The sequence below is a fragment of the Aquarana catesbeiana genome, linkage group LG02, assembly GCF_042186555.1.
Source record: "Aquarana catesbeiana isolate 2022-GZ linkage group LG02, ASM4218655v1, whole genome shotgun sequence".
In the NCBI taxonomy this organism is placed as follows: Eukaryota; Metazoa; Chordata; class Amphibia; order Anura; family Ranidae; genus Aquarana; species Aquarana catesbeiana.
In genome coordinates, this window is record NC_133325.1 from 529,144,270 (window position 1) to 529,162,820 (window position 18,551).

Genomic DNA, 18,551 nt, shown 5'->3' on the forward strand with positions numbered 1-18,551 from the left:
GGGGAACCCTACACCAATTTAAAAAAAAATGGCGCGGGGTTCCCCTTAATCACTTCAATACACTGTGTTATATATACTACACTGCCTGCACTGACTGAATGTAGAGTCTACACTGAATATCTAGTCTACACTAAATGCAGAGTATATATATATATATATATATATATATATATATACACACACACACATTATATATGTACACACACACATGTAATATATATATATATATATATATATATATATATATATATATATATACTAGAAAAATCAAAAAAAGACTGCGCTAAAACAAAAGACAATAATCATGTGATATAACTAATCAGAACATATACAAATGTTAATAAATGAGTTATTCAAAATAAATATTTGTGAATAAAAAACAACAGAGCTTTCTTGAAAGAGTGACTGAAAAAATATATAAATCCCAAGTGGAGATACAAAAGTCCCAAATGAAGGCAAGAAAAGTGACTGGCGTCACAAAAACACACAGTCCCTGGAGCCAAGGCAAATGCAAACAGTGATCATGGACATGTAACGCAGTCCTTAGAGCCAAGGTAGATGTATTCAGTGTACATAGACGTAAGACACCCAGTGAAAAATCCTCCACCTATTAAGATGTCCGCTTACCAGAGGTAAGCTGTAAATCAGCTTAGTATTGAACCTCTCCACGGGGAAGATCTGCTCCTCAGGTCTCCAACCAAGGAAGGGGATGGCCAGGATCATACGGTGTGTTTAGCTCAATCAACACAGTAGGAGGACCCAAAAGGACAAAACAAATTCTCCATAGTGTAAAACTGTATTGCAATTTATTGAAGTAAAAAAATGGTCACACTTACATTTAAAATCAAGATATAAGGGCACATATGGTAAGAATCAGCCGGCCGGCTTGCATGCACCCGTTCAGGCGAAAAACGATGACGTCAGCGCGTCAACCTTCCGACGTACGTTTCGTCCTAATGGACGTCGTCATGGGAACGAAGTTCCCATGACGACGTCCATTAGGACGAAACGTACGTCGGAAGGTTGACGCGCTGACGTCATCGTTTTTCGCCTGAACGGGTGCATGCAAGCCGGCCGGCTGATTCTTACCATATGTGCCCTTATATCTTGATTTTAAATGTAAGTGTGACCATTTTTTTACTTCAATAAATTGCAATACAGTTTTACACTATGGAGAATTTGTTTTGTCCTTTTGGGTCCTCCTACTGTGTTGATTGAGCTAAACACACCGTATGATCCTGGCCATCCCCTTCCTTGGTTGGAGACCTGAGGAGCAGATCTTCCCCGTGGAGAGGTTCAATACTAAGCTGATTTACAGCTTACCTCTGGTAAGCGGACATCTTAATAGGTGGAGGATTTTTCACTGGGTGTCTTACGTCTATGTACACTGAATACATCTACCTTGGCTCTAAGGACTGCGTTACATGTCCATGATCACTGTTTGCATTTGCCTTGGCTCCAGGGACTGTGTGTTTTTGTGACGCCAGTCACTTTTCTTGCCTTCATTTGGGACTTTTGTATCTCCACTTGGGATTTATATATTTTTTCAGTCACTCTTTCAAGAAAGCTCTGTTGTTTTTTATTCACAAATATTTATTTTGAATAACTCATTTATTAACATTTGTATATGTTCTGATTAGTTATATCACATGATTATTGTCTTTTGTTTTAGCGCAGTCTTTTTTTGATTTTTCTTTATATGTTTGTGTGCACGCCTCACGCTAAGATTGCAGCTTATTATTCTTTCCACCCTGCTAATCATTAGTAGATCAACCTTTATGTTAGCGCGGTATTGTTTATGGTTTATTTTATATATATACTAGACTAGATAGTGTGGGGCGTGGACTTAGTCCCCCTGAGCCATGATTGGCCAAAGGCGCCCTGCCTTTGGCCAATTATGGCTCTCGCAGCAGAGTGTGCTGTGATTGGCCAAAGTATGCAGGTCAGGTCAGACTGTGCAATCTCACAGTGCATTATGGGGCATTCTGCGGCGCTCAAATTTCCCATGAAAGGCCCATATGTTCGGTGTGTTTGCGAGCAAACGAACACCTGATGTTCGAGTTAAACTTACGTTCGACTCGAACTGCGGGATCATCCCTACTGCCCTTCCATTATAGCACCTCAAGAAATGAGATAGGCAGTCTTAAACTAAGAGCTGCGTAAATTCCAGACGCAAACCAATAAATATACGCTTACTGAATTTTTTTTTTTACCCAAGACATGTGGCTGAATGTATTTTGGCCTAAATGTATGACTAAAATTGAGTTTATTGTATTTTTTTAATAACAAAATATATAAAATATAAGAACACAAATTTGGGTACAGCATTTCCTGACTGTGCAATTACCAGTTAAAGCAGTGCAGTGCCAAATTGTAAAAAAAAATGCTCTGATCATTAAGGGGGCAAATCCATCCAGGGCTGAAGTGGTTAGAATAGTCAAAACATCCTCAGCTTTTTCTGAAGCCTCAGTTAGAGCATTCTCTGTTCCTCTCAGATTTTTCTATAAATCACTTACTTATGAAGATAACATACTTATTCCCTCTTCTAAAAAAAACTTGCCTTTCTGTCAATAGTCTTTTAGTTACAGTTGATTCCTGGACAGAGACTTTCTTCTTATGCACAATTCACCCGCGAAACAGAAGGGTTTTTTTCTTCTGTCTCTAAACGTTAAGCTCAAAATATGACTTTAAAATGTCGTACACACGGTACGATTGTTGGCAGCGGATTGTCTGATGACGGACTGTTGTACTAAAATCTTACCGTTAGTATGCTCCTTGACAATTGTTGTCCAACTTTCAGCCAAAAAATGTTGGATGACAGGCTAGTAAATTTTCAGCGGACAGCGGCTCCACATTTTTGTATGGTCAGTAGACAAATCCGTCACACACAAGTCGAAAGTACAAACACGCATGTTCGGAATCAATGCTCACCAAACACGAAATTAGCAGAAGGGGCCCAAAGGGTCAAGAGCTGAAATTCCTCGTAGTACGTCACTACGTTCATGTTTGAGGCACAACAATTGTGTAACATTAGTATGCAAGACAAGATCCTGGCACACGCCCTTTTGACAAAAATCAGATGCTCGGTTGGCCAAAAATCGTACCGCGTGTACGAGGCTTTAACGTCCTAATGTGCATGGACACATGGGATAACATTCAGCTGCGTCTACAGGCAATACACAAAACTCCTGTAGAAGCAACATTTTTAAAGCCAGTGTGCATGGAGCCTAAGGGGTGAGCTTGGGGTGACCTTTTGGATAGAGGAAAGGTCTTTGACTCTACTATAGCTTTTTGGTCACTATCACTATCCTCATCCTCACTTACTTTTTTACCTTTCTTCCCCTTCCCTTTACTCTTGCCTCTCCTGCTACATCTGGGACTTGCATGGTCTGGTCTAATTCTCTTTTGCTAGGCCCAACAGTGATATGCATTAGAAATATCTTAACAGGCTAGTCAAAGTTTCATCACGTTGCATACTTTTAAAAACCCAATATTGTACACATTTAATTCCCTTATCCAACTCTGTCATTCTACCATGGAAGTTAACATACACAGAGACCCAAATTGATACATCATAAACTCCTTCTGCTGGTATTGGATCTGGTCTATTTTTAGTCCAACCTATAATAGTCTTGGTGTCATTTTTTAACCACTGTCCATATCTGTCTGTCATTTCTGTCAAAGGACTTAGTTTACTTGTGCCACGTTTACCTCTCCTGGCATTGAGAGGTTCCTAGAGTCCTCCTCTTGAGTCTCTACTACAATTTTGGGTCATTACCTAAATTGTTTCTCCGGGCCACACACACAGTAGCCGTCAAATGGCACTTTATTACACTTGGCCACACAGGCCTACTCTACAGGCTTATGTTTGCCACACAGGTTTACACTTGCCACATAGGCTCACACTACAGTCCTCTGGTCAGACCTTCTCACAAGTCTCAAATCTATTGACACCCCAAGCATAAAAACAAAACATCAGCAGTCCACCAAAAATAATTATTATCTGCTCTATTATTTCAGCAACAAGTGAAATAGAGGAGTTATTTGGGTCAAGTTGTGTAACATTAACATTATTCTGGCTTAAAATTAAAAACAGAGCAGCAAGGTGGGAATTTATATGAGGCGCAAGGTATGTAGAGCCAAGCGCCTCCATGCCCGATAATTTGAACAACGAAGAAAAAAGGTGGGACTTTATATGAGGCATGCACCCCGAGAGAGAACAACCCAATGACAATGAATATGGCAGGTACCTAAGATAATAGAACAGAACCAAAAACATTGCATTAAAAGCATACATGACATCATTTGGCATTAAATGGTTTAATTGTATATAAAATATGACAAAAATAAAAATAATAACATAATTAGTTCATAATGTAGATATTGTAAGAGACCTAATTGTATATAAAATATAACAAAAGTAAAGATAATAACATGATTAGTTCATACTGAAAATACTATAAAAGGCACTATAAGGCAAGTCTCTATTATAAATAATGGTATCCCTGGTTGATTAGTAAAATCCAATTGATATAGAGGGTAATGATGCCATTATAAAAATAAGGGGGTAACTGTTGGCTCATATTCCCATGGTAAAGCAAACATAATTGGTTCATACTGTAAATATTGTAGATAACCAAATTCATTGAAGCGTGTCTCCATGATAAATAGTTGTAGCCGTGATTAGTTGGTACAGTCCAATTGATGGATAAGGTTCAATACCGATTTCCCCAAACTACTTACAAGTAATCCTATGAGTTTGAGCATAGGCATGGAAGGCTAGAGGCCGACCGACGAAATATCAGCCCATGGGAGCTGAGGTGGACTGACTCAGATATACAGCGATGGAAGTCCAGTAACAGACACTATTCTCCAGGGATGCAACCCCATGAATTTCAAAATTGGTGTAATCCACATAGAGAAATACAGTACACAGTAACTTAGCTCATATGAAAAAAGTGAAAGGGTTTTTCTGCTCTTACTTCAGGCTAAACAATTTATAGTCATGAATATGCATAAGATCTAGGTGTATTCTAGGCTGTATTCTAGGTGTGATCGTATGGTTAGTCCAATCAGAGTCCATATCTTCTTAATAGCAATCTAACAGTTAAATGGGTGTTAACGTCATGTAACTGACAAAAAAGAGATTTCAGCAGTATTTGGTCAGTTTAAACTGGTTTGATACAAAAGTCTATTCTTGGAGTAGTCTTTTAGTTTTATCAGCAGTGCATGTCTTCACAGGCTCAGAAGTTTTGTTTCTTAAGAAAAAAAAAAGCACCTAAAAAAAGAAAGAACGCAAGCAAGCGTATTATATATTCTTAAAGTGACAGCTCTCTCTCTCTCTCTCTCTCTCTCTCTCTCTATATATATATATATATAACTCAACATTATAAGACCCCTATATTCCAAATTCAAGAATGAGATGGCAAGTATATACAGAATGAGGTAGTGCAAAGTACAGAACATACAGCATGGTATATGAAAGGAGGCAATGCAGTATAGGAGACATATAGCATGACATACAGTATGTATTGAACTGGTGTGGAAAACTAGATGTATAGCATTGCAAATGGAATAAACCAGTCTGAAATGGGAAATGCACAACATTACATATGAAATAGGCCCCTGAAAAATGGAGTCAGCCAGCGTGGAAAAGGGAACGTACAGCATGGCATATTATTGTACAGGATTTATATAGCACCAACAGTTTCTTCAGGTCTTTACAATATAAAGGGGGACAGTACAATTACGATACAGTTCAATACAGAAGGAACAGGAGGGCCCTGCTCATGGAGCTTACAATCTAAAGGGAGGAGTAGGTGGTACAAAAGGTAATAGCTGCAGGGGATTATCTGATGGAGGTGACTCAAGTACAGTTCTTAGGTGGTGGTGGGGTTAAGCTTCCCTGTATAAATTAGTTTTTAAGGATTGCCTAAAGTGGGACAGGGTGGGAGCTCACCTGGACATACTGGGGCAGGGAGTTTGAAAGGATTGGAGAGGCTCAGGAGAAGTCCTGGAGGCGAGCATGGGAGGAGGTAACATGGGAGCTAGAGAACAGGAGGTTTTTGGAGGAGCAGAGATTAGGATTTGAGTGATATCTGCAAATGAGGTCAGTGATGTAGCTGGGGGCGATGTTGTGGATGGCCCTGTGGTTAGTATTTTCAATTTTATATGATTGGCAGAGATGGGGCAGCACTCACATATCGGTTAGTAAGCAATATTGCGCAATTAAATGTTCTTATATGCCCTGAGCAAACGGGAGCCATAAAGTAGTGGACTCTCTGCTGCCCCCAAACGGAGACTGCAGGTGATTCGGATCACATCAGGTGGATACCCATAGAAATTGAAGATCATTTAACCAATTAGAGGCTTTGCTTGACCCAAATTGGTCATATCCTGAAGATGAGTGGCTAATTCACACAAGGTGGCTGGTGGTGGCAAATTTTTTGGCATCACGAATTGAGCACTTTTTGGTCACAGATTGGAGCAGGGACTATTTTTGGGCTGATGGAGTACCTGCTTAAACTATAGGACCACCACTTATTTATACTTTTTCTGTGTTTTTGAAATTTGTTTTATATACTAAATTTCGGTATGTTATCTTGTCACACTGAATACAGGCTTAAGCACTAGCAAATAATGATGAATGGTGAAATGTTTTTTTTCTAGTGCTCTAAGTGTATCATAACAGGTTGGCTGATTCACATATTATATTAGGTTTTGGGAATAAGCACACCTTTACATTTTAGTTATAATTTTTATGTTTTTTTCATTTTTTTTGGTCTTTTGTGCAATATTATGTAAGGGGTCTGAAACAAGCGCACCATTTATACACTTTTCATTGATAGATCTGGGTGTCATCAGCATGCTGTCACAGCTGGCTGCCCACACTTGTGATGCCGGCGTCGGGGAAAGGCAGGGAGAGAGCCGAGGGTTTAGGCAGCCGCATCGCTGGATCATGGGACAGGTGAGTGTGTGTTTATTAAAAGTCAGCAGCTACACTTTTTTTGACTTAATAAACACAAAAACGACTGGAACTCCACTTTAAGGTGACTGTACTGCCTTTTTATTTAAGCATCTGTTTTAATTAAGGATGAGCTCCGGCGTGTTCGCACACCCCATGTGCAGAACCCGCCAGGAAGTCGGCACTGCGCTAATAATCACGGGCAGTGAGACATTTCACGATCTCTGCAGCTGCGCATTGGGACAATGTCTCACTGCCTGTGATTAGCACAGTGCAGTACCGACTTCCTGGCGGGCTCTGCACGTGGGGTGTGCAAACACGCCGGAGCTCATTCTTAGTTTTAAATTTACAAAAGAAAGGAGGAGCACTGGATGGGATATTGACAAGTTTTTCTTTTCCTTGATAAAGGATTCCACTCCGAAAAATGCCATCAATTCGAGAAACACTGCAAGCTATGAAGGTGAAAACAGCAGACATTTTCCCAGAAATGATGCAGAAGCAATTATGGGAACGTGATCCGAACAATAAAACAGCACCAACAGTTCTCACCAACTATTTGGATGTGAGCAAAAAATATCTACTGCTATATAAATTTACAACAGTAATGGTGTTCTATCTTTTTGTCTATAATTTGTACATTGGGCAATCTCCCAATAGGTCCTATCACACTTTCTGTAGAGGCACATATAGTACTGCTGTATGTATTGCTTAGCCAACCATCACTCAAGATGACTAGAAAGTCTTTCTATGGTCTAAATCAGGGGTGGGTGTCCAACCTGTGGCCATAGCTCCCAACTGTCCCAGATTTCGAGGGACTATCACTGATTTGGAACAATGTCCCTCTGTCCCTCATTGCTCCTCATTTGTCCCTCATTTTGGTCTGATCTATATTGTTGTATATAAAATGCACTTTTTATCTATCAAAAAGTGTTTTCCAGCGCTAAATCTTTCATCTGATTTCTAAATTTCTGCATTTATAAATTCCAAAAGCCAATATAAAGGAACAGTAGTGGTAAAAAAAAGCACTTGTGGGTTTAACCAATCTTATTTTTTTGTACAATTCTCCATTAAGGGGTGTGGCAAGGAGTGTGTCCTATGCCTGCATACTTTTGCTGATAGGTGTTCCTCATTCCCATCTCAAAAAGTTGGGAGGTATGCCTGTGACCCTTGGGGCCGCATGTGGCCCAGCACAAAATTGTAGACTTACCTAAAAATTTTGATTTTTTTTTTTAATACATGTACACTTAGCAAACAGATGCGGACAAAGAAAAATTGACAGTGTCTCTTTATTGGAGTTTTATCTTCCCAAATAAAAATATTCCACTCTTCACAATCATGTTATTCGTTTTCAGCAGCACCTATATTTGTGAGCAACTACCATATTTTCAAGAATTAAGCACACAAAGGGAAATATTAGAACCAAGAGCTTGAGAATTCATTGAAGGGGTTCTAAAGACTAAACATTTTTTTACCTTAAAGAGGAGCTCCAGGTTCCTTCAGAAAAAAAAATAAACGTCAGCAGCTACAAATACTGTACTTGTTGACTGATAATATTAGGACACTTATCTGTCCCGGAATCCAGGTGCTGCCGCTACCATCACCACTAAGGAAATCCGGCAGTGAACCTTGTGGCTTCACAGTCGGTACTCTACTGCGCATGCACGAAGCGCGCTGTGCTCTGAATGAGCTGGATGCGGGGGAAGGAGGAGGGGGGCTGAACTTTGCAGTGAACTCAGCTGGAAAGGTGCCAAATGTGGCAGCAGAGGGGGGAAGGCAGACAAGCGGAGATTGTCCTTTTGGGTGCAGCTGCGCTTTAATTCATTCTTTGCATTAGGGTAAAATAAAATTAGGCATCAGTATTGACCCCTCACCCTTCTCCCCTTTTTTTTAACCTGAGCCCTCATTCGATCCAGCACTGTGCGCGTCTGCAGCTCCTCTCCCCCTCACTTCTGCGTCACTGACTGTCAATCAAAGCTAGTGACAGGAGATTGAGGGTGGGGCAGGGTCCCACTGTCTGTGTCAATGGACGCTCGGGGCTCAGGAGCAAGCACGCACAAGTGCCCTCATGGGAAGCCGCTTCAATGGACAGAGAAGGGGTCAGGAGCCCAGGCGAGGGACACGAGAAGAGGAGGTTCGGGCCTGCTCTGTGCAATTCCATTCCAGACATGTTTTCTATTTTTTTACTACATTCATTGAACCATTTCACACCCTCACTGGTGCTTAGTCATGACTACATTGACAACTCCTGGTTGCTTCCTTCTGATTGATTTTTTTTTGTGCTACACAAAATAGCCAGGAATTCACTTAATCTATACCAGACGCTTATCCTAGATTAGGGTCTGACATAAATGTAATGTCAGACATAAATGCTAACATTTATGTCAGACCCTAATCTAGGATAAGAGGTATAGATTAAAGTGGTGTTCCAGCCTGGGGAAAAAAATAAATAAAAGTTAGAAGCTACAAATACTGTAGCTGCTGACTTTTAATATAAGGACACTTTCCTGGGGGGCGTGGCTTGCGGCTTATGGAGAAGGTAGCGTGGTGTGCTCGCTCCGCCGAAACTCCAGACTTTCATCCTGATTTTACCATCCTGAGACTCATGATTTGCACCTCATCTGCACTGTGGGGACCCCGGCAGCATAACCGAGCCATCAGTGCCTGCGATCCCACGGAGGACATGTCCCAGAGAGGAGGAAAAGATTCACAGCCAGCAGCAGACCATGTGAGGCAAGATGGTGCCCGGGCCCAGCGTTCAGCTAAAGAAGCAGCCATGAAGCTCTTTGCTAAGACGCTGGGGAAGGACAACTACCCTAAAACACCATCCCTCACCCTGAAATCCATTGACCAGGAACCCCTGTATGAGGTTCCGGAGGCTGCCTGGCTTGAGGACTCAGAGCCTGCATCCATGTGGGACACAGTGAGTATTCCAGTCCCTGGTGACACAGCCAGTGACTTAGCAGACCAGGACCTGAATACCCCTGAACCTACCCTTAGAGACATTTTTGCTGCGGTCACCTCATGCAACCTATCCATTACAAACTCCGATATTAAAGGGGTGAAATTACTGCTGAATCTAGTCAGACAAGACATGCAGAAGTTTTGCCATATGCAATCGATCATAACTGGTCACGCAGCCGTCTGGAAGATATGGAGAACAAACAATGATTAAATCATTTCCATGCAGTGGAAATATCGGAGAAGACAGAGGGGAAAAATCCTGTTGCGTTTATAGAAAAACTGTCTCCTTAACACGTTTGGCAAAAACTCCTTCTACTCTATGTTTGCTATAGAGATGGCTCATAAAGTCCCACCCAGAGAGTCAAAACCTAGCAAGCCTTCTAGACCATTCCTTTTCAAAATGCTAAATTTTAAGGATCGGGATGCTATACTCTAACCAGGCCAGAACCAAAGGCAACCTTACGAAATTTGACAATGTGCGCATATCATTCTACCCTGATTTCTCTGCTGACCTTCAACGACCGACGGACAAATTTACCAACGTGAAGAAGCGTCTCAGAAGATATGATGTCACCTATGCCATGTTGTATCCTGCCAAACTTTGAATTGCAGCAAATGGCGAGACACAATTCTTTGATAACCCTGCTAACGCATCCAATTGGCTGGATCGTGTGGAGCACACTTTAAAAAAAACATCTACATCCATGGCCTGATTGTCAAACTGCCTGTTCTTGCTGGGAGAGGATTTGAAAATTGTATTCTCCTCTCTTTATTTTTCCTTTAAGGGGGTGAGGAGTCTTTGAGTAGCCTATACCTGCTACATTCTTCCAATGACTTGGATTTGCAAGTCCCTTTGAATCAAACATTGAACTGTGACGTTGGGGCCCCAGCCCCACCCTTAATACTGTCCTGCTTGGACATGCTCTATGTTTCCTGTTTTTTTTCTGGTAAATTGATGTTTTTCTTTTCTTTGCCTCCACTGACCCCTGCTGGTTGCAGGGAGAATGGTTTACTCTTTTATGATTATCCAACTGGATTTGTCTTTTTCTCTTATCACCCACTTATTCAGACTTTATTTGGAGAGTCCCATTAATCAGGATTCTCATGCATAGCTCCCAACTGTCCCTGATTTCCAGGGACTATCACTGATTTGGAACAATGTCCCTCTGTCCCTCATTGCTCCTCATTTGTCCCTCATTTTGATCTGATCTATATAGATGTAAATAAAATGCACTTTTTATCTATCAAAAAGTGTTTTCCAGCACCAAACCTTTCATCTGATTTCTAAATTTCTGCATTTGTAAATTCCAAAAGCCAATATAAAGGAATAATAGTGGTAAAAAAAAGCAATTGTGGGTTTAACCAATCTTGTTTTTTTATGTTCCCTTTTTTTCCTATGGCTAATGTATGTACTCTGATATTGTGGAATGTTAGGGGGCTGGGTGATGGAGTGAAATGGGTGGCTTTTTTCTCTACGGTGAAGGCATACAAGCCAGCTGTGGTGTGTTTACAGGAAACACATCTACGGGCCGATACTACATCTGAACTTAAACACTGCAGCTACCCTACCCAGTTCCACTCCACTCACAAAGCCTGCTCCAGAGGAGTCAGCATTTTCATTTCACATGCTGTCTCCTTTCAGTTATTGCACTCCCTGGTGGATGTTTAGGGACGAGATGACACATTTTCTTATTATGCAAATTGTCAGGGATATTGTGTATTGTCGCAAATATATATACGACTCTCCTCCCTTCTCGTTTGACAGCCTGAAATGTCTAACACAATTTTTTAGCTTCATACTCCAATACCCCTATTTGGGTGCTGGGGGATTTTAATAATGTTATGGATAAACAGATGGATTTATCCCAGAGCTAGCAGTAATTCTCAGCAGAGAGGTCCTACCCCTTTTGCTCGATTTCTTAATGAAATAGACTTAAGAGATGTGTGGAGAGACAAAAATCCTAACGTGCACTGTTTTTCTTACTATTCAGCGTCTTATAGATGTCTCTCCCGTATAGATATGTGCTTGGGCAACAGTTAGGCACATCAGATGGCTGACTCAGTGACATACGCTCCTCGGGAACATCTCAGATCATTTCCTTCTCAGGCTCTATATCAAAAGGTTTCCACTACTGCAGCTGTAAATAAGAGATTTTTCATGCAGCAAAGATACTTTAATGAAGAGGAAAATACAGGACACTTGCTAGTAATGATAGCTAAGGCCCAACAGGGAACGACCAATATAGAAGTCATCCAAAGGGACAGTATCTGGCCAGGAGCAGATAGGTGCAGTATTTTCACACTTTTTTCAGGATCTATACACTTCCAAGGTGCATCCCACAAAGGAGGCGCCAGATCACTATTTGGATCAGTGCTCCCTTCCATTTATTTCTAGACAGGGTTTTGTTGCACTCAACGGCCCAATAAAACTAGAGGAACTTTCCTTAGCGGTAGTACAGTGGCCAATAATAAATCACTGATGGGGCTGATGGGCGGCCTACTGAAACCTATAAGATGTATGGGGATACTCTTTTACCTGCCTTGTTAAAAACCCTGAATTATGCCCTTCAGAATGGTGGTTTACCCTTATCTATGAATGAGGCTATAATAGTATTTATCCCCAAAGCAGGAAAAGACCCTTTGCAATCTGACTCATATAGGCCCATCTCTGTAACAAAGGTTGTTATAATCCTTGCAATGTACATAGATCCCCCAGAGGGGATTTTTTTTTCTCAACAAACGTGGAGTTACTCTTTCAATAAATTTTATTGTTTTTAATTCATTCATCAATTTTATAATTTTATTTTAGTGTACGATTCAACTTTGATGTGGCAATTGTTTATGTAGAAACATTAGAGTAAACAAATCAAGTTAGGAGTACAGCCAAATTAAAATGTTTGTTTTTTAATATTGCAGACTCAATACTTTGGGGAAATCAGTATAGGTACTCCTCCTCAGATATTTAAGGTTGTATTTGATACGGGATCTGCCAACCTGTGGATACCATCTCATCATTGCTCTCCGCTTTACAGTGCCTGTGGTAAGTCTTTGTGTTTTAAATACCTTAGGTTAATAATATTGCTAATGGTTCCTCCTGCCCCTCGCCCAAATTGGCCAAAGAAATATATATATTTTTTTAAGTATACCTTGATTTCTCTTTATCTTTAGATTTACATAATTCTCTGGTGAGTTTTGAATTGTTTTTTATTGTAGCACAACTTTTTGGTTAATGTAACACATGTACAACCAGTTCAGATTAAAACTACTGCAAAAGTGCATTATATAAGAGTGACCTTGTAAAGTCTAGACAAACAAGCATCTATCCAGAAAAATAGGCGACAAGAAGTAGATGAAGAAAATACAGGTTAAAATATGATTTCTATGAATTGCCCTAAATGGAGATTTGGGCACAGAAAATACAACGGCTTCAACATGACAATGGTGTTAGAATATAACAATGTAGTTACAGTACAATGGTTAGAACAAATTGAGAGCAGCAAAATAGGGTCATAGCCGTGTGGAATAAAATTAGACAAAAGGTAAGGAACACAGCATTAGTAATGACATACGGGGTACAAAGTCAAATGTATACTTAATCAGGAATGAAGAGAAGCAGTACAATTATAATTATGAAAGAACAAAGACTGAGTATCACAGTGGGATATGAATGAGGAAGTATAAAGGAATAGAAGGGAAGTAGGTCCCCAAGGAAATTTTAGTTGGATTTCCCATATTTCCTGCACTACATTTTCTCTGTCATCTGCTTTTGACTGCACAAGATTTAGAGTAAGAGGAATTTAGGAATAGGGAGGATGGGTGTATTAAGTGAACACCTCTTGCACACTTTAAAATTGATGTTGTGTGCGTTTGATGCCCTTGCCTGTTGTAAATGCGACAGGCTTAATGTATCAACATGCTCTTACTAAAATGAAAAGTGACTTTTCTTTTGACATTAATTGTGTTCAAACTAGACAATATGAGTGTTCGATATAGGGGAAAAAACTCTGGTGGCCTCCTGCAAAAGAAATCATGTCATGCAAAGACAGTGAGTCTAGGCTAGTCTAGACAGTGCCTAGGGGAAATTGGGGAATTTCATTCCTGTATAATCTAGTTACTGTGTTGATGACTAATTTTAAAATTTTAAATAAAAACTGTCATTTAGCACTGGTACCCATTCTTTTATGACAGCTCCTAAGACCTCTGTAAAGATGGCTATACAGCTGGACATGAAATGAGTAGTTTACAGAGAGATACCAGGAAAGATCACAATAAATCTGGCATTTAAAGCATGAAGCAGTATAGTGGGAGCAAGGGCATTGAGAAAGGTGTAGAAAAACAATATGTTGATCTTGTCTTGGGAGATTAGGTGACCCTATGGTATCCAGCACTTCATCCCTGGTAAATAGAAAATAGTGGCAACAGTGTAATTGGGATTATAGCGGTGCCCAAAACAATGAAGAATACATAAGTTATATAAAAGGTAAACATGTATTACATGAATAGCAACAAAACAAATATAGGGTTCATTAAAATTAGCAGATCATGATACAGACCATGTTTAATGGTCATTGATATCCATATATAGTGGGTGATCAGTGCTTGATGTCATATCCCAACATGTTTCGCCAACAATGGCTTCCTCAGGAGAATGTGTGATCACAGGGGATATATAGGGACCAGGCTACAAAAAAAAGCTGAAAAGAATGACTTCCATATATGTTGTGATGGACATAAAACTTATGTCCAAATTGGGCTATCGTAGCCTCTATTATACTTACACAACTCTGCTTTGACATAGACTAATGGAGGGGCGCCAGCAATTGACAGCAATCATACAATGTGGGGCTATCACAGAATGACCATTACCAAGAACAACAAAACAAAACACAAACAATTCAGTAATGTTACTAATAATATAATATCCGCCACTCATTACAGCATATATGGACAAAGCTACATTTCCAATACAAAGAGCTTTTGCTTTTGCAACATTCATCACTAACCTGCACATGTCATTGAACCTATCAACCCCATAAAAGAAAAAACCTATCCCAGGTTTGCAGTCAAACACAGATGGATATAACCAAATAATAGATTCATACAAACCACTATCAAAACAACACCAGTGTTTAGAGTGGAATACACTCACAATCGCAGTGTCTCATGACAAACAGATCAAAATGGCCAGTGTGTAATTGTAAAGCTCCTCATTCAGTCCATAGTTACCTCGTGCTGTGCAATACATAAGAACAATGGTCGCCCCTGCCCTCCAGCTGATGGTATGCTGAGCTCGGACGAGATGTGGCTAATACGCATGCGCCAGCACAAGCCCACTCACATTACACACTACAAGGCCCAGAGTTCCAGGCGGTGGAAAGGAAGACGGAACAGGCTCATGACCCTATGCCTCATCTTGAAACACTGCATGACATACTATGGTCAGCAGGGTGGAACCAGGTGCAAAGCACCGGGGGCCATGATGGACTAGGGCGGACACAGGGCGAACAGCCAGAGCAGGCAACTGCCAAGGAATTAGGCAGGAACCCCGGGCATCCATGCGATCACACGCAAGGCCCACCACCTGGCAATGTGGACAGTGTATTTTCTAATATGTATGTTCAGGTATTATGTCATTCACTCACTGGAGGTTCACCAGTATTTGAGTGTATGCATCCCTTTTTTCCCCCCTTTTCAACATATGTGAAGCATGGGGTTACCTGTGCATTGTCCACATTGGCAGGTGGTGGGCCTTGCATGTGATCGCATGGATGCCAGGGGCTTCTGCTTAATTCCTTGGCAGATACCCATTCTTGCTTTTCACCCTGTGTCCGCCCTAGTCCATCATGGTCCCGGTGCTTTGCACCTGTTCTGCCCTGCTGACCATAGTATGTCATGCAGTGTTTCAGATAACGCTTAGCGTCATGAGTCTGTTCCATCTTCCTTTTCGCCGCCTGGAACTCTGGGCATTGTAGGCGCGAGCAGGGTAGTGTTGGCGCATGCGTATTAGCCACATCTTGCCAACGCTTGGTTGGTGATGTCAGACACTGACCGAGTGGGGGTATGTGAGGCCAGGGTATATGAGGCCAGGCCTTTCCAGCATACCATCAGCTGGAGGGCAGGGGCGACTATTGTTCTTATGTATTGCACAGCATGAGGTAACTATGGACTGAATGAGGAGCTTTACGATTACACACTTGCTGTTTTGATCTGTTTGTCATGAGACGCTGTGATTGTGAGTGTATTCCACTCTAAACACTGGTGTTGTTTTGATAGTTCAAAACAAAAAAAGGTCACTGCCCCCACCTATAACTGATCTTCACAGCAAGGAGCACTGGAATGGCAAACGCATGTAAAAGCTCAACTTACCAACCAGCCTGCGACCTACCGAATTAACCTGTTTAACAGTATGCGTTAAAAACGGGTTTAGTTGCACACATTTGCAAATACATGCATAAACTGCAGGCCACGGCAAGGCACCCTGTATCCTGCAGACCCTAACTCTAATGCCCCGTACACACGATCGGACATTGATCAGACATTCCGACAACAAAATCCATGGATTTTTTCCGACGGATGTTGGCTCAACTTGTTTTGCGTACACACGGTCGCACAAAGTTGTCAGAATTTCCGATCGCCAAGAACGCGGTGACGTACACCACGTACGACGAGACTAGAAAAGGGCAGGTACGAACCAAGCGTGGCACCCTTTGGGCTCCTTTTGCTAATCTCGTGTTAGTAAAAGTTTGGTGAGAGACGATTCGCGCTTTTTCAGACTCGTGGTTTTCAGATCGTTTTCTGCTGTTCAGTTTGTGCTTGTGGGTTTGTATCTGCTCTTCAGTGCATGCAGCGAGTTACGCATGACTCTTGTTCGTTCTTTACTGTTTTTCAGGTCGCTCTTCACAGGCCTTGCTGTTCTTCAGTGCGTTCTGTTACTTCGCTCTGAGCAGCCGACCGTTTTCTAGCCATGTTGCGTATACGTACTCCTCGTAGAGTTCATGCTGTGCGGGGGATTGGTGTTGGGGTCCTGACCTTGACACAAGTCCATTCCATGAACAGGGTGGGGAGGAGTTCATGGATCAACAATTGGTTGCTTCTGTCACATGCCTTTGCTCCGTGAGATCCGTGAGAATAATCCTGATGATTTCGGGAACTTTCTCCGGATGATGGACCCCGTATTTCACCGTTTGTTGGCTTTGCTGACCCCCTGTATCAGCAGGCAGGATACCTGCATGAGGCAAGCCATCACTCCGGAGCAGAGGCTCATTGCCACCCTGCGGTACCACCCTGCGACAGGGAGAAGCCTGCAGGACTTGAAGTTCTCAACAGGCATCTCCCCCCAGGCTCTGGGGATCATTATCCCAGAGACCTGTTCTGCCATCATCCAGGTCCTGCAGAAGGAGTATATTAAGGTAAGATTTATCCTTTAACATCACATTTTATTGTATTTAATGTTTGATAATATATTGTATTTCTTTCCTCATTCCCAAATTACCATGATTGGAATATGCTGTGAATGTCCCCTTTGTCCTCGTGCATGCTGGATTTTTATGTAATTATTTTTTTTCTCCTTCATACATATGTGCCTTCACTTACCTCCCCAGCATGGTCTCCTGGCCCTATATTCACCTCATGTAGTCACTTAACAATGTATTTTATCAGCTCCATAGTAGTGCTTTACCCTAAAAACCCCCTAAAATGTTTTAAAATGTGATTTGTGCTTTAAATTCTGGCAGAGTGCCAGAGGCTTTTTTCCCCAAATCATTTGGAACCCTCCCTCCCCCCAACTGCTAAGTCAGCTGATAACAATTCTCTATCTATCCTCAATCATCTATCTGCTGACTTTGCCAAACCCATACACACTATAACCATCTCTTTAGTGGTCAGATTTATGGATAAATTCCCCAAAGCATGTAGTGCAAGGGCCTGCCTGTATACTTTCAAATGGTACTGTTTAAAGTTTTTATCTTGATAGGTAATAGTAGAATTTCCAAATGTGCTCAAATGTGTACAATATGTATTTTTATCTTTGTATTATGACACTTCTTACCTGTCCAGTGGGCTGCCAATAGTGTAACTAAGGAGGGTCTGGCCAAAGTAATACCCATTATTTAGGCATTCATCTCTCAATGAAGTGGAGAGGGTTACCTGTCAAAGAGCTCCGCCCCCTAAAATGTTAAAAATGGCCCATGAGAGGGGGGAGGGGGAATCTGATAGGTGTACCTTAGACTTTGGTCTTTAAAAACTCCCTCAAATAAATGTTATCTTGAGGTTGGTCAAGAATGTTTGTGTCTAATCTGCTTTCCCTGTTTATTTGCAAAATGACTAATTTTTTTGTTGTTGTTTGACTTCACAGTTTCCTTCCATGCCACAGGAATGGCAGACTGTGGCCTCCCACTTTGCCCAGCGGTGGGACTTTCCTAACTGCGGAGGGGCAATTGATGGGAAACACGTCCACATCATCCCACCACCCAACTCGGGGTCATACTATTATAATTATAAGGGGTTCAATAGTATTGTGATGTTGGCGGTGGTGTCGGCTACATATGAGTTCCTGTATGTGGACGTGTCTGATGGTGGAGTCGTCGCCCAGACGGAGTTCTACAGGCATCTCCAGAATGGCAGCTTG

General features: G+C 41.4%; 1 protein-coding gene across 2 annotated transcripts in view; it reads left to right on the plus strand.

Annotated features, from left to right (window-relative positions):
• The window catches only part of REN (renin), a 713,915-nt gene that overhangs the window by 167,848 nt on the left and 527,516 nt on the right, over positions 1-18,551 (plus strand). For both annotated transcript variants that reach the window (XM_073615843.1, XM_073615842.1), the window contains exons 2-3: positions 7,373-7,526; positions 12,842-12,965. In XM_073615843.1, coding sequence (XP_073471944.1) covers positions 7,373-7,526; positions 12,842-12,965 — 278 coding nt within the window. The remainder of the gene's footprint in view (positions 1-7,372; positions 7,527-12,841; positions 12,966-18,551) is intronic.